At 40.2% G+C, this 15184-nt stretch overlaps 1 protein-coding gene across 2 annotated transcripts in view; it reads left to right on the top strand.

Annotated features, from left to right (window-relative positions):
- Positions 1-14747, top strand: part of LOC102231514 (TGF-beta receptor type-2-like) — a 33879-nt gene extending 19132 nt beyond the window's left edge. For both annotated transcript variants that reach the window (XM_005803495.3, XM_023331295.1), the window contains 7 exons: positions 4414-4715; positions 4800-5048; positions 5142-5255; positions 6596-6733; positions 7517-7658; positions 12814-12926; positions 14078-14747. In XM_005803495.3, coding sequence (XP_005803552.2) covers positions 4414-4715; positions 4800-5048; positions 5142-5255; positions 6596-6733; positions 7517-7658; positions 12814-12926; positions 14078-14338 — 1319 coding nt within the window. In that variant the 3' untranslated portion in view covers positions 14339-14747. The remainder of the gene's footprint in view (positions 1-4413; positions 4716-4799; positions 5049-5141; positions 5256-6595; positions 6734-7516; positions 7659-12813; positions 12927-14077) is intronic.
- The last annotated feature ends 437 nt before the right edge of the window (positions 14748-15184 follow it).

The following is a 15184-nucleotide window of genomic DNA, read 5'->3' as shown; positions in this document are numbered from 1 at the left end:
CAACTTTCTGCAGCAATAGCCTTCAGATCAGCTAAAGATCAGCGTGTACAGAGATTCATAGAATGAGTTTCCATTGCTAAACAGATCCCTTATTGCCTTGTATCACCAAGCGCAGAGCTCTGGATGTGGTGGAGTAAACACGCCGTCATTATCCCCTAAAGCTTTGGAAACATGTTTTATAATGATGAATCATGCCTGTCTGTCTGGCAGTTTAATAGTACTCACTGGGTTTGTCAGCCACCGGAACGTGTCTGACTTCATTTCACTCACCATCAAGTGTAAAGTTTGTGTTAGGGCCTCTTAATTCCACTGAAAGAAACTCTTACTGCATCAGAACACAAAACATGTTGGTTAATTTCATCATCCCAACTTTGTGGGGCATTAACCCAAAGGAACGTCTGTAAGGACCACGGATGAGATTGGTATGAAGAATGGACGTCCATGATGTATATGCACCCAGGGTTTGGCAGGATGCTATGCCAGAATTTTCCACAAAGTAAATACGCAAATAATATAAGATTTACAAATGGAACAAATAAGTAAAGTAAAAGGCTACATTTGCCTTAGCCAGCTAGAAACTGAAATCTGTGTGTGGTGATGGACTCTGACCTGAACGCCCAGAACCACATAAAGACAGTATCAAAGTCGGCCTTCTGTCACTTGGAGAACATTTCCAGGATGAAAGGACTAATGTGGCCATATTTACTGCTGTGCTACTGTAAAAAAAAAAAAAAAAAGGTTTTACATTTGTGGAGGTACATAATGAGAAAAAAAAGTTGAATGTTGAAGTTGAGCAGAGTTAGCATATATTTATTTTTGTGGTTTGTAATTGTTACCTGATGTGTTTGTCACTTGGCTCATAAAGAGGACAGATTTCTTTGTGACACCAAGTGGGAATGTTTCATCCCCACGAGGCGTTTCTGTACCACAGAGAAACTACAATAGATGAGAATCGGAAAAAAATAGTTACTTGGTTTGGTTCTGCCCAAAAAAAGGAAGGAGAAGTGGTTTTGTAAATATATTCCTAGATGGACTTTTTATTATTCCCTTTTTTTCAGCTAAGTCTGGAACTTATCTTGAGTTCTTTCAGTTTCACGGCAGATGGCTTTAATAGAGAAATTGAAATCCAACAAGTCATCGTCTAGACGCATCCAAAACAGCATTCTGGGGCCAAAATGCTGCAATGAAATGTTCTGCAGAGTTATATCACACCATACCACTTTTTTTTTTATAAAGCTCTTTAAAATCACCAACAAAACTGACATGCTGCAATGGCAAATGGTTAATTATTATAGGACAGATTAAATAAGCACATAAAAACACAGACAGTCATCATCTCTCAGTCTGTTTAAGGTCTTGGAATAAAAGTGTGTGTTTTTTTATGAGCAGAGCTTATGAAACAGTGGGTTGTGAAGACAGTGCTGTTACCATAGCAAATAAATACTAACTGCTAACCTCTGTGAGGCTGTAGCATGTTGGCAGGCTGGGTAAGGCCAGATTACATCTATACTTTCAGTAGGTCTTTAAAATAGTAAACATGTTCTTTTGGTATTTGTGTGTGGGCGGGGGGGGGGGGGGGGGGGGGGGGGGGGGGTTTGCTCAAAGAAACCACAGTAATAATTTGACTTGAATTTTCAGAAAAAGTACACGAGCCTGCAAGGCTGTTTCAAAGCTTTTTCATTATTCTGACTTGAGACGATCCGTCTGCATGAGGTTCACCAGAACCTGACAAGATGAGACAAGAAGAGCTTTAAACCGGAAGAGAAACGGTTCTGAATGTTCTATAGTGGGGAAACTCAGGTGTAGGAGCAGCCTCAAGATATATAGGTTCACACAGAAGATCAAAAACTTACAAATGTACAAACAGATTAATAATATCTGTTTTTCAATCCCCCTGTTTATATGTATTTTAAAGTATTTTATATATTAGTATTTTGTGTGTATTGCTATTTGTATCGCAGTAAAACCAACTCACCACATTTACAATTGAATCCATCCTGATTTTGATTAACTTCAGTGGTGGCCATTTTTTCAAAAATGGCTTTGCCAAGATCTGACTAATCAACTTAAGATCATCAAAAACTTTAAAGACTTTTTGGGGTATATACTATCTAACCACCTATTACCTGGTCTGGTGCTGCTATTTTTCAACAAAAATGGTTCCTCTTAAATTTTTGCCTGTAACTTCATAAAACTCTTTTAAACTGAGTAGTTATTGCTTTGAGTTTCCATATTCTGAGTGAGGGAGGACTAGCTCAAAGTTTCCCAGACACACATCTTTGGCCAAATTACATCTCAAACCAATTAGAGGAAAGCATGAGAATACTCTGGCATCCTGACTGGAAAAGGCCATGCAAGCCTTACTACCAGTTTGACATTCCAGTACATTGCTGGCTCTGTTTACACCTCAAACACATTCTACTCTCACAGAACAGATTACACACTTACAGGCACAGCAAGAAAATGAACCTAACCCCCCAAAACCGTCAAGGAGTCATAAAAGCCTTAAAAACATTCAAAGTACAGAAACAGGGAATTTGAGTGGAAGTGTCTACGTGTTTGGAAGCCTTTTTGTTTTTGCAACCCACATACTATTACATTATAATTACTTTTACTATTGGAATTCAAAGTTTTTCCAAAATGAGAAGGAAAGAAACTTTAGCCAGGGCTAAAGTGTTACAGTTTGGAGTGTTACAAATAGAGAGAGAGAGAAAGAAGACCACTGGATTTGGCAAGCTCTTTATTCTTATCTAAAGGAAAAGTGAAAGTAATGCTGCCTTCTCCAACAGTTTAAAGTGTGACTCAGTTAGCTGAAGACTATTTTGACAGGCATGAAGGTGCAATAGTTCAAACCAGGAACGACAGTCGGTTCTCACGCTACAACAAAGAGCAAAACAAGTGAAAACCTGACAAGTACACCTTGTGCTTAATGTTGGCTTTTCACCGCTGTGGTTGAACCAGCGGTCTCTCAGTGTGGTGTGTGTGTTTGTGTGTTCATACACCGCTTTCCAGAAAGAAGCAGAATAAACAGGCCATTAGGCGGGCGGTGTCTCCAGTGATGTATCTCTGCTTCCTTTGGATTCATCCAAATACCAAGTCCCAACTTCCCACAATTCCTTGTGCTGTGTACACCAGCCAGGCCAACGTCTCCCTGTCTAGTGATGGACCATGACCATACCACGCTGTCATATTAAGACTGAAAATACTTCTATTGTGGCTCTCTATGAGTTATTAAGCAGCTGAGAACAGAGTTCCGTTTAGCTTTCTATAGAAAGTGAAACGTTTGTTGTCTCTTCTTCACCTGGTGCAACGTGTTCAGAGGTCAGGTCAGGTCAGACGTTGGTATGTGGAAACCCAGGAAGTGTTTGAGAAGACACAACTCTTTTCCAGCATTGCTAACAATTACGACAACTATCGTGACTCTTACTTTTGCCCCTTACTCACTCATTTTTGGCAGAACTGTTTTGATACTTTCGATGAACACTCAGCCATTCTCTCATGTTGTCATATTGTGGCTCCTAATTGATTACAATTATATATTTTAAAATGTACTTCCTTCTTAAATCTAGCTAGATTTTCCACACATCCCAGGTCCTCTTAAGCTGCCACTTATAGCAGTTTTCATAACCTCCTATAGACATGTGGCACCCGTTAGCATCCCAACTGCATGCTCACTTTTTTACCTGAACACTTTCACCAGTGTCCTAAGGCAGTGTTTTTCAAAGTGGGAACCGCCAGGGGGCGCTGCGGGGGACTCAGAAAGTTGGAGGGAAGATGAGAAAAAAAAAGATTAATTTAATTAATTTTTTAATCTTTAATTTTTCATCACAATTTTTGTTATTTTGAAAAAAAAACAAAATATGTTAAAATAATTGATTTAAATGTTATTTCTGATGTTTTGCTCCTCGAGTTTCTGACAAGAAAAAGACCAAAGGAAACAACCATGAGAGGACGGTGGAGCGCACTGTTACAAAAACCATAAAAACTGTGGAAATATAATAAAATTAGATGAGAATAATATAAAATACTACATATTTTCTCGGAATCAAAAGAGGGAATTGTGATGAAAAATTGTATTATCTGGTATTAAAATCATAATCTGATGGTAACACCTTCTGTCATCGAACTCATGGCTTCACACTGTCTGGTTTATGTGTCGGTATGAACCATCATTGGTGCTAAATGATTGTAATAATTATTGAGTAGTGAATAAAAATGTTCTAAACGTTGATGTTTCTTTACATATTTTTTGTCTGTGGGTTCGCAAAAGGGGCCCCCAGGTCTTTGGGGGGCCATGGCCTGGAAAAATTTGGGAGCCCTTTTCATCAAACATTCATCTGTGTTGATTGAGACCCTTTTTGATTCTAAGCTCATCATTTCTCTAACTGTTCTCTTCCTCTGTTTTTTCTTCAGAAGCAAAAGATCAAGCCGTGGGCGATTCCCTCATCTCTATTATTCTGGTGAGCCTGCTTCCCCTTATTGTGATGGGAGTCTTGGTTGCCGCGGTGATCCACTGGTACTGCGTCAATCGGCGGCGCCATCTTAGCAAAAAGTGGGAGAGCAACGTTAAAATGCGTAAGCCTAAAGCCGGCGGGTTGGACTGCAGAGACGCCTGCGCCTTCATGGCGGATGACGACGGCTCTGACAGCAGCTCCATTCACGCCAACAACCTGAATCACAACACCGAACCCCTGCCTATAGAGCTGGATCTGCTGGTGAGTGTGAGCTGAAGAGCTGAAGCTCTTTGGAGGCGATGTGCCATCTCACTGAGGCCCTTTTTTTAAAAAATCTTCCTCCAGGTGGGTAAGGGCCGCTTCGCTCAGGTGTACAAGGCAAAGCTGAAGCAGAGCAGCTCAGCTCAGTTTGAAACCGTGGCTGTGAAGATCTTCCCCTCTGAGGAGTACGCATCCTGGAAGAACGAGAAGGACATCTTTTCCAACAAGGACCTCAGACACGAGAACGTTCTCCACTTCCTGACAGCTGAGGAGAGGAAGGCAGAGAAACAGTACTGGCTCATCACAGCTTTCCACCCCTGTGGGAACCTCCAGGTGTGTCCACTGCTGCTTGGTCTCCCTTTATGAAACTTGCCGCACTAATAACTTCTAAATGCGATGGAGCTCAAAAGTCGCTCTGCTCCACAGGAGTATCTGACGCGCCACGTGATCAGCTGGGAGGAACTGCAGGCGTTGAGCAGCTCTCTGGCCCGCGGAGTTGCCCACCTTCACAGCGACCGGCTCACAAGTGGACGGCCCAAGGTGGGACTTGATGAGAATGTCCACGAATCATTTCATAATCACCAGACTGGGACCAAATCTAATTCACATATTGTCATCTTCCTGAAATAATGACCCAATTCATTTCTGTTTTTGCCAAAAGATGATTTAGACAAAAAAAAAAAGAAAAATCCCTTTTGGCAAAAAATTACTTTGGTAATTATTTTAAGAAGGTGACAACATAAAATCCAGTCAGTGCCTGACAGTTACTTTGAAACACATTTTGAAAAAACATTAAAGACATTTGATCTGTTAAACTAAAACAAACCCGATGAGCAGAATAAGTTAAAGCTTTGATAGCAACGCTAACTAAGATTGTCAATGTTTCTAACATCAAAGGATATTGTATTCAGTAGCGCTCTTGGATTGTTGTAACCATGCGCATACAGGCAAAGTAAGACCAAACGTTAACGTCAACCATGTTCACGCACCAAAAGATACCCTGTAAAGATACAGTCTGCTCAGTAAGGAGCGTAAAACTCCACATACCAGGAGTTGTATGTGCTGCTTAAAAGTATTTTTAACTCTTGGAAACAAGAGCAGGGCAACAGGAAGCAGCAACCTGGTTTGCATATACTTAAGAAATCCACACTTTGGCAGAATATTGGAGTAAAAATGCCTCAGATTTGACAGAACTGCTTGAAGACTGGGGCCTGTGACAGCCATGCACTGTGTGTGGGATCTCCTTCTGATTACAGCAGCATTCACCCCCTTGTTTTGTGATGATATATACTTAGAGGTAAATGTAAGACTTTTCTCCAATATGTTTCTCATCTCCTGCGCTAAAGCTTTTTGTTCTGTTGCAGGCCACAACACCATTATTCTGCAGGGGAATCTAGAGTGGACCTTTAGGGTTTTTCCAATGGTTAGCACACAAAAGACATCTAAGTAAAAACGCTATTCATTTAAAAGACTCTTTCTGGGTAGATTTTAGACTATCCACTCACTGTCTACTTTATTACCCACACCTTGCTTGGGTGGGTTGGATTGATTTTTGCCCTCAGAACTACCTCAGTTTCTCATAGCAGATTCAACAAGGTGTGGAAAACATTCCTTTAGATATTTTGGTTCATGTTGACATAAAATCCCACAGTTGCTGCAGATTTGCTGGCTGCACATCCACAAAGTCTAAAGCTGTTCTGCTGGATTAAGATCTGGTTACTGTGGAAACTATTTGAGCCCAGTGAACTCATTGTCAACCTAAGTTCAGTTTGACTATTATACTTTTCCACTTTTACCATTTGCTTTATGGTTGTTTGCTGTTGTGGGTGTTTGTTTTGAAATCTGTTGAGTTTTGACCTCAGCTGCTGTTGGACCAACAGGTGCCCATAGTTCACAGAGACCTAAAGAGCTCCAACGTGCTGGTGAAGAAAGACCTGACCTGCTGCATATGTGACTTTGGCCTGGCGCTCTGTCTGGACAGCAGCCTGTCAGTGGATGATCTCGCCAACAGCGGCCAGGTCAGTCTCTCACTTACACAGTTACACTTGTGCACAACACGTCTGATATACGGTGATGTGACCAAGCAATGCAATACAAAACACACTACATACAAATTGTAATTAAGAACCTAATTTTATGTTTAATAAGGCTCAATTGTCCCAGAGCTACATTGACAATATATTTTTGCTCCTCATCTTTGTTTCTATACATGTCAAGTCAAGTTTACTTGTATAGCACATTTCAGCAACAAGGCAATTCAAAGTGATTTCCATCCAGGCCTGTCACGATAACAAATTTTACTGGATGATAAATTGTCCCCCAAAGTTATTGCAATAAACGATAGTATTGTTGCTTTAGGACAATTTTTGAGCAATATTATGGTAAAGGCATAATAATGCAAGAACACATTCTCAAAGATAAATAAACTTTCAATTTTAATGAACTGGAAGACATTTTAAATATCCAAAATAAACAACAGACAAAAACAATTCAAATTAATTATCAGTCTTTGTAAACAAAATTGTCCTTCAAAGAAACGGCTGGTTGAAATCTAAGCACCGAGCTGGAGACTTTTATCATCCAGGTTTTGGCAGAAAGAGAGAAATGATAAATCATGCAAATGAAAATTATTGAACTCATTTTAATTAATCATGTGATTGATTTATTGAGTATTGTGACAGGCCTATTTCCGTCATAAACAAAATCATCAAGCAAATCTACATCAAATATATTGATTACCATCTAGTGTGTGATATTTGCGTGCAGATGTGAGTGAACAGTTTTTAATGTGTGACTTGCAGGTGGGTACGGCGCGCTACATGGCCCCCGAGGTCCTGGAGGCCCGGCTCGATCTGGAGAACATCGAGTCCTTCAAGCAGACCGACATTTACTCCATGGCTCTGGTCCTGTGGGAAATGACATCAAGATGCAAAACCATAGGAGGTGAGTGTGCATTTGGAAACACTTAATGCTTCTTGAAGAAGAATCGCAAGTCAGTTGAATCAACGGTCTGCCTACAAATCCTCTGTCTCGGTTTGATTAAAGTGAACTCTGGTGCAGTTAGAAAGCATATGTGAATGTTAAGCATTCACATATGCACCAGAGACCGCTCCAAAGGCAGGAAGCTGAGTATAGTGCAGGGCATTCTGGGTAAATCCCACCAAAAGAAAAGGACGAGCTTAACGCTGGCAAGAGAGAAGTCTCACGGTCGCTTACCAAAGACAAAAGAGAAATATTACAAACTCTAAAATCTGAAACCACTCCATTTTTATTTACATTTGGTGAAGAAGGACGTTATTCTCATGACTTCTTCAGAGGTTTTTTGTTGTTTCCTTAAGTATTTCTTGGCAGATTGCCACCACAGGTGAGGAGGGGAACATGTTTTTCCATTAGGATCATTTGAGGGAAAGTGAACAGCAGCAGCTGAATATGTTAACAAATGTTGCAATTTTGGCCTCAATTAAACCAAATCTATCAGACTTTCAGGTGTAAAAATACCCTTAGATTTAAAGGCATTTTCATTCCACCAAGTTTCTGATCAGAAGTTATACACAGGAATCTCGTAAAAGATAAGCAAAGTACACGTGTATCATTTTGGGAAAAATGTACCCAGAAAGTATGAGGAGAATATGCAAACTCCATGAAGGTTGACTGGCTCAGAATTAGACCCTTCCTGCTCTTTCTATTCTTAAAGCATTGTTTCTCTGTCTGTCGTGAGGTGAAACTGATCAGACAGTGATCCACACTTCCTTCCACATCGCTTTCCAGTCTATCTTGCTGTACTTTAACACAGTGTGTATTCCTCATTCACTTTGGCTCCACCCCTATATAATGACATAGAAAACTTCAAGAAATCCTGGAACTGTTTCCTCTCCTGCAATACTGGGACAAGTAAACTCCTTTAATGAACCGCTGTTTTGGAAAATACTGACGGAGGACTACTTCTGTTTACTGTGGTTGCTTCTGCTACCATCGAGGATATTTGTATATGCTAATCTTTTGTGAAACTTTTATTGATTTATGCACTGACCTGGTCGTTTTGCTTTATTTGTGGTTTGTTTTGTTTTGAGAAGGTGTGGGAGAGGTTATGTATGTATGTGTTGTGAAACAACAATAAAAACTTTAATAACAAAAAAAAAGGAATAAGAACTTAGTAACACCCTGGCCAAATGTAGGGTAAGGCAAACTAAAGCTTCTCCAGTCAGAGAGAACCTTTACTGTCTCCCTGTGTGTGTTACACGGTGCAGACAGAAGACTGGTCTACTGTTTCCTGTTATTCAGGGGACGAGGGGACTTTGATGGACTTTCTGTCAGTCTGTACCTTAACCCCAGCTTCAGGTCAGCAGCAAGAATGTGAGGAATGACTGATATGAGACGAAGACAATCTGGACTCTGTTGTTGCCCTTCCTTGGGCTGAAAATCATGAAGGGAGAGCTGCAGCCGCTCCTGCACTAGTTTCACCTGGCTGCACAAGTCTGTGACCAGAGCGTCTCTATGAGGCTGAGAAAATAGATTGTGGTGTTTTTATATATATATTAAAGGCTGTGCACATTTCCTTATTTGGTTGTAACACAAAGTTTATTTACTGAAAACACGGTGCTATTTATTATACTACAGTTCCTGACACAGTTCTGCATATTTTAGTACACAGTCCTAGAGAGTTTACAGACACGTGTCACTGAAATATATTAAACCAGAGACCATAAGGACATATTTGAATAGTTAACTTGACATGACTTACTTCATGTCAAGTAAGTCATGAACTTATTAATAGAAGGATTTAAAGCCGCAGTGTGTAACTTTTATATATATACTGTATATACGTATATATATATATTAAAAAAAAAATTTTACATACTTTTTAAAATTATTATTGCAGTGACATTATGATACGAGACCGATAATCTCCACCTCCTCCCTGCCCTGCTGTTGCATCTGAAGAAATGCACCGCTCCTGGTCAAAAACAACCAATCAGAGCCAGGAGGAGGGTCTTAGTGCTGTCAATCAATCTCATGCTCACACTGTCCCCCAGCTAAGCTACAGCTGCGAATGCTAAGGCTAGTTAGCATAGCTACAGATGATGCCTGAAATAAAGTTTTCCTGTAAAGGTAAGTTGTTTCTCCACCATTATCACACTTAGCAGTATGTACACAAGGTTGATTGACATCTCTAAGACCCTCCTTCTGGCTCTGATTGGTTGTTTTTGACTGGGAGAGATTCATTTCTGCAGGCCACAAAAGTAGTCCTGGGAGGAGGAGAGATTAATCTTGTCACATTGTCTCATACTGTCATGACATGAACAAATATGAAAAAAAACATATTTGTGCAGAATTTGGAGACTTAATGGCAATTCTTAGGATGTTGGCATCACAATCTTCTAACTATCATTATCAGTACTAGTAGTTTTAACTCATTTTAAACTGAAGAACAGGGAACTCATTTGGTGATGAGATGATCTGTGTTATTTATGTGATGTCATGTTCAGATTTTCCTAGCAGAAATATTTTTGCCTCGCTCTGATTTTCAAAAAACATCCTCAGTTAAGTCAAATGCAGATACAGTTACATAAACATGAAGGTTTAATTGTCCTCCCTCTGTTGTATACAAGCTAGATGGTTGTTTTCTTGTTTTCTGCGTGTTTCTGTCTTTGTGTTCTTTTTAGATACATTAGAATATACAGAGTCATAAGTACCAGACAGTCACCTTCAACTTGCCTTCCATACCTTCAACAAGTCTTCAAGTCAATCTCTGGGTTTCTGCATAGCAACCACAGGGGCCAAAATAGTAGACTGTATTAAAGCCCTCCTCTGGCTTTGCTGTTGTAGTCTGTTATATTATATGCCTCAAGTATCTCCAAACATTCTATTTACATATCCAAAATTAGTTTGCAGGGTGCGGCAGAGCCTGGATGGTGAGTCTGAGCTGAGGCATTTGGGTTAAATCAAGCACTGTGCCAAGGATGAGTCTTTAGTTTAAAGAAGTGGAATATGGTATATTCTGTCGTATTCTGCTGCCTAAAATATGGATTTAATGTCCTGTCCAGCAGGGGGTCACTGCCTCTACCGGAGGAAGAGATGAAATTGTGCAGTATAGAAAATGATTCTTACTCTACGATTAAAAATGGTTGTTTTTGTCACTTAATGCTGCAGTTTTGCAGCAGGTGTGCACACACCTACACACACACACACACACACACACACACACACACACACACACACACACACACACACACACACCCCACACACACATACATATATGTATATATATGTACAGTATATATACTGTATATACTGTATATATACAGGTGCAGGATGACAATGCACCAATACACACAGCAAGACTGGTGAAAGATTGGTTTGATGAACATGAAAGTGAAGTTGAACATCTCCCATGGCCTGCACAGTCACCAGATCTAAATATTATTGAGCCACTTTGGGGTGTTTTGGAGGAGCGAGTCAGGAAACATTTTCCTCCACCAGCATCACGTTGTGACCTGGCCACTATCCTGCAAGAAGAATGGCTTAAAATCCCTCTGACCACTGTGCAGGACTTGTATATGTCATTCCCAAGACGAATTGACGCTGTATTGGCCGCAAGAGGAGGCCCTACACTATACTAATAAGTTATTGTGGTCTAAAACCAGGTGTTTCAGTTTCATTGTCCAACCCCTGTATATATATATATATATATATATATATATATATATATATATATTTTTTTTTTTTTTTTTAAGCGAGCGTTTTTCTCCAGATACAAGTTAAAACAATCACAAATTCCCAGGAGTTTTAATGTATGAGCAACAGATTTTATGCGCTGATTTTGGAATGCCGTGTTATAATCCTGTTTTATAATCCCAGAGCACAGCTCACCTTTCCACTCACTGCACCTGCATTTTACACGTTCGTGTTCAACGTAGGGTGACTCTGTCAGTTATTAAATGAAGTTGCTGTGACACAACCACCGGTTGCTGTTTTATTTCTGAAAATCAAAGCTTTTTTTTTGTCTCAGGAATTTCTTTGTGTTGAGAACAGGTGGAAGATTGAAGTCTTGGTGATAGTGCCGATGTGGAAGAGGTCGAAAAAGGTTTCTCCTTTGTGCTGCACGATGAATGCTGTGCAGAAGACTGCGTGGTGTTCCCACCTGCACAGCGGGGAACATGAGCACACCACCAGCTCTGGCGTAGATAACCTCCAGGGGAAGAATCCGGGCCGGCCCGGATGGGTCCAGCTTTTACACACTAAAAGTGAGGGAAGATCCACATTTTAAAAATGTGAAGCAGAGGCTTGCAGAGTCAGCGTTTCTGCATGGAGCTCTGATCCACTTCCTGACTGAAGGTGCAGATCAAATTTTAATCCTTCCTGCAGCTGGGAGACACAAATAACGTTGTGAGGGGAAAGCTGCTGCCAGATTTCACATTCACAGATCCAGTTTTAGACAGTAATCAGTCGTAAATCTACATGAAGATACAGGCTGGAAAAGCTTCTATGGGATCATTGTGAATCTTCAGCATCTTGTCCTGATGAAGCTGTGAGCTACATGCAGTGTTCTGTTTGGAGCTGAGAACAGTCTGCAGCTGCTGCGCTTCCAGTCCACTGAGGTCTGGATTCAGGCCTGGAAATTACTTCATACTTTCAAATTAAAGGTTTATTTATTTATTTATTTTACCATAACCAAATCTTCAACAAAAACAGAAAAAAAGCATAATAATTCTAACACTGAGAAGCTGTGGTTTGATGATTTGATGAATTACTTGGCAGCAGGAGTGAATTTGTAGCTTTGAAGGAAGCGCCACAGTGAGGCGTTTCCCCTCATAAGGCAGGATGAACTGCTTGTCTCCACAGTCAGCATTATTCCAGCCAGGCTGGAAACGACCACCAGGCCTTTTCACCCTTACTCATCATAGAAACTCCAATGTTAATCTGTTTTTCTTTATCAGCCCGTGTGTTTCCAGCTATTGTTGACGTCTGCATTCAATAAACAACAACGCAGAAATGCTGCAGATTGAAGGATGATTTTGTTTTTCCTGCTTCCTGCTCAGAACAACACCTCTCCCCTGGTTTGATCCATGGTTTGCTTTTTTTTTGGTGTGTTTTCCAGAGGTGAAGGACTATGAGCCAGCGTTCGGCTCCAAGGTGCGACAGCACCCCTATGTGGAGAGCATGAAGGACAACGACAGACCCGACATCCCCGACAGCTGGCTCCGGCATCAGGTCAGATTTAAAGATTTAAATCAAAAGTTAAAACCGCAACAGCCATTAGAAAATACATTAAAATAAACTATGCAAGAGCACAAAGCAAAATCTAATGTAAATAAATGTGGATGAACACTGAGGTAAAATCTGCATGTTTCAGAGTTGAATGTGTGTCTTTGTAAACAGGGCCGAGAAAAATGTTTTTTCTTTGCATATGTCTTCAGATTTTTTTATTATTATTATCTATTTATTGTTCCTTACTTGTTTTAGATCAATACATTTTTAGGTAAGGTTAAAAAATAATCTAAGTAAATACAAAAAGTTATTTTAAAGTTATGATTTCATTCATTAAGACAGTGGCGTTCAGGGTCTGTCATTATCTCAAGAACTTTGGCAAAAATTCAACTGCAGTACTCGCTGTTTTACCCAAAGAGGGCAGCACTAATAATTAAGCAAATTTACATGGAAATGTGACAGTTTGAACAGAAACATAAACACATCATCCCTAATGACCGATTCAGGCAGTTTTTCTGCAATAAGATAAGGTTGAATTAGGGCCATGACATCCAAATTCTTTGCAACATGAGCCCGAATCCCAAACTACTCAGGAGCCATGGTGATTTTCCAACTTAAAATGCAAAGTGGCATTTTGTCCTAACTTTCTAGACATTTTTTTCTTTTATGTAGTCCAGAAAATTTCTTCTCAGCTACAAAACTAAGAACATGTTAGACAGAATAATTGATTTGCTCTGAGTAAAGTCAATGGATTTTTATGGCCCTACTTGCTATGAAATTATTATTATTATTATTTTTAAATTACAGCTATTAAAAGAAAAATATGTTGTATGTAATATTTTCCAAGATTTTATAAAATTTTCATTCAAATTCTTAGGCTAAAAAAATGGCAAAATGCCCACTGGAGAGCCAAATTTGTACCATTCTTGAACTGCAGTCGGTGGCCGTACAAAATTTTTCCGAAGGCCACAAATTGTCCCCGGGCCACACTTTGGACACCCCTGATTTCAAGTTCAGTTACGCTAAAAGATCTAGCAATGAGTTGCTCAGAAGCTGCACGCTTCTCTGGTTCACCAGCCATTTGTTCTGTAATGAAACAGGGAACGGAAAAAGGAAGAGATTCTCAGATCTGTGCTCTACGTCTCCCTCTGCAGGGCATTTTGGCTATCTGCACCACTATCAAGGAATGCTGGGACCACGACCCGGAGGCCCGTCTCACGGCCCACTGCGTGGCCGAGCGACTCTCTGAGATCGAGGAGGAGCTGGACAAGCTGTCGAGCCGCAGCTCCTCGGCTGAGAAGATCCGATACGAGGTGCACATCCCCGTCGCCATGGAGATCCCAGAGGAGGAGGTGAAGATCTCTGAAATCCAGAACATCATAGCTGCGGACTGCTCTGTGAGCGACAAGAAGTGAGGCGGGGATCTGCGGACTCCTTCAGGGGCCTTCCGGTCCAGGTTAGCACGGCGGACGATGATGACGGTGGTGGTGATGAAGAGCGGAGCTCTGGCGGGACTCCAACCACAGCTGGAGTCTGAGGCATCGTGTTGTGTTCAGCTTTGGCTCAGCCCTGGTGAACTTTATGGTTTTCACGACTTCTAGAATGTTACAACATGTTGAAAAGCTACAGATCCAAAAAACAAAATAAAATAAAAATAATAAATAACAAAAAAGCCAATTTCACAGGAGAATGCCGAGCCTGACAGACTTTTCTCTGCATGATAAACAGGCCAGTTTGGATTGAACCAAACAGGTTTTAAATGCATTTGTCATGATCTTCTTCTGCATTACAGATAATAGTCATTTCCAATGGTTTAAGCATATTTTTTTTATATTAATGTGCCTTAAAGTATATTTTTCAGTGTGTACTTTGAATACCAGAGAACTGACCATACCACTGTTCAGTGTCCGTACCAGCAGGTTGATTAGGAGAACAGGTCAGTATATTGGTGTCTTTCTGTTTGAATGTACTTTTTAGTGTTTGTACTTATGTTATGCGTTTTTTTCTAGACAATAAAAAGCCCACCGTGCATAGGAGACAGTAAATATGCATAAATAGCAACAAAAAGGGAAAGTCATTCTATTTTGCCTTTTTTTTTTTTTGCAACTTTTCAGGATGCATGTCTTAAAATAGTGTTTGTCTTCATAAACAAGAAAAGTGTCAAAGAGCTTTTACCCTGTATGTCACATGCAAGATATTATAAATCATGTATGAATTAAATATATTTACATATTTACTTCTCTGGTTCTGTGTTTTTCCAT

This window comes from Xiphophorus maculatus, chromosome 3 (assembly GCF_002775205.1).
Source record: "Xiphophorus maculatus strain JP 163 A chromosome 3, X_maculatus-5.0-male, whole genome shotgun sequence".
Classification (NCBI taxonomy): domain Eukaryota; kingdom Metazoa; phylum Chordata; class Actinopteri; order Cyprinodontiformes; family Poeciliidae; genus Xiphophorus; species Xiphophorus maculatus.
Note: the sequence above shows the minus strand (reverse complement) of the source record. Positions and strands in the feature narration are given on the sequence as shown.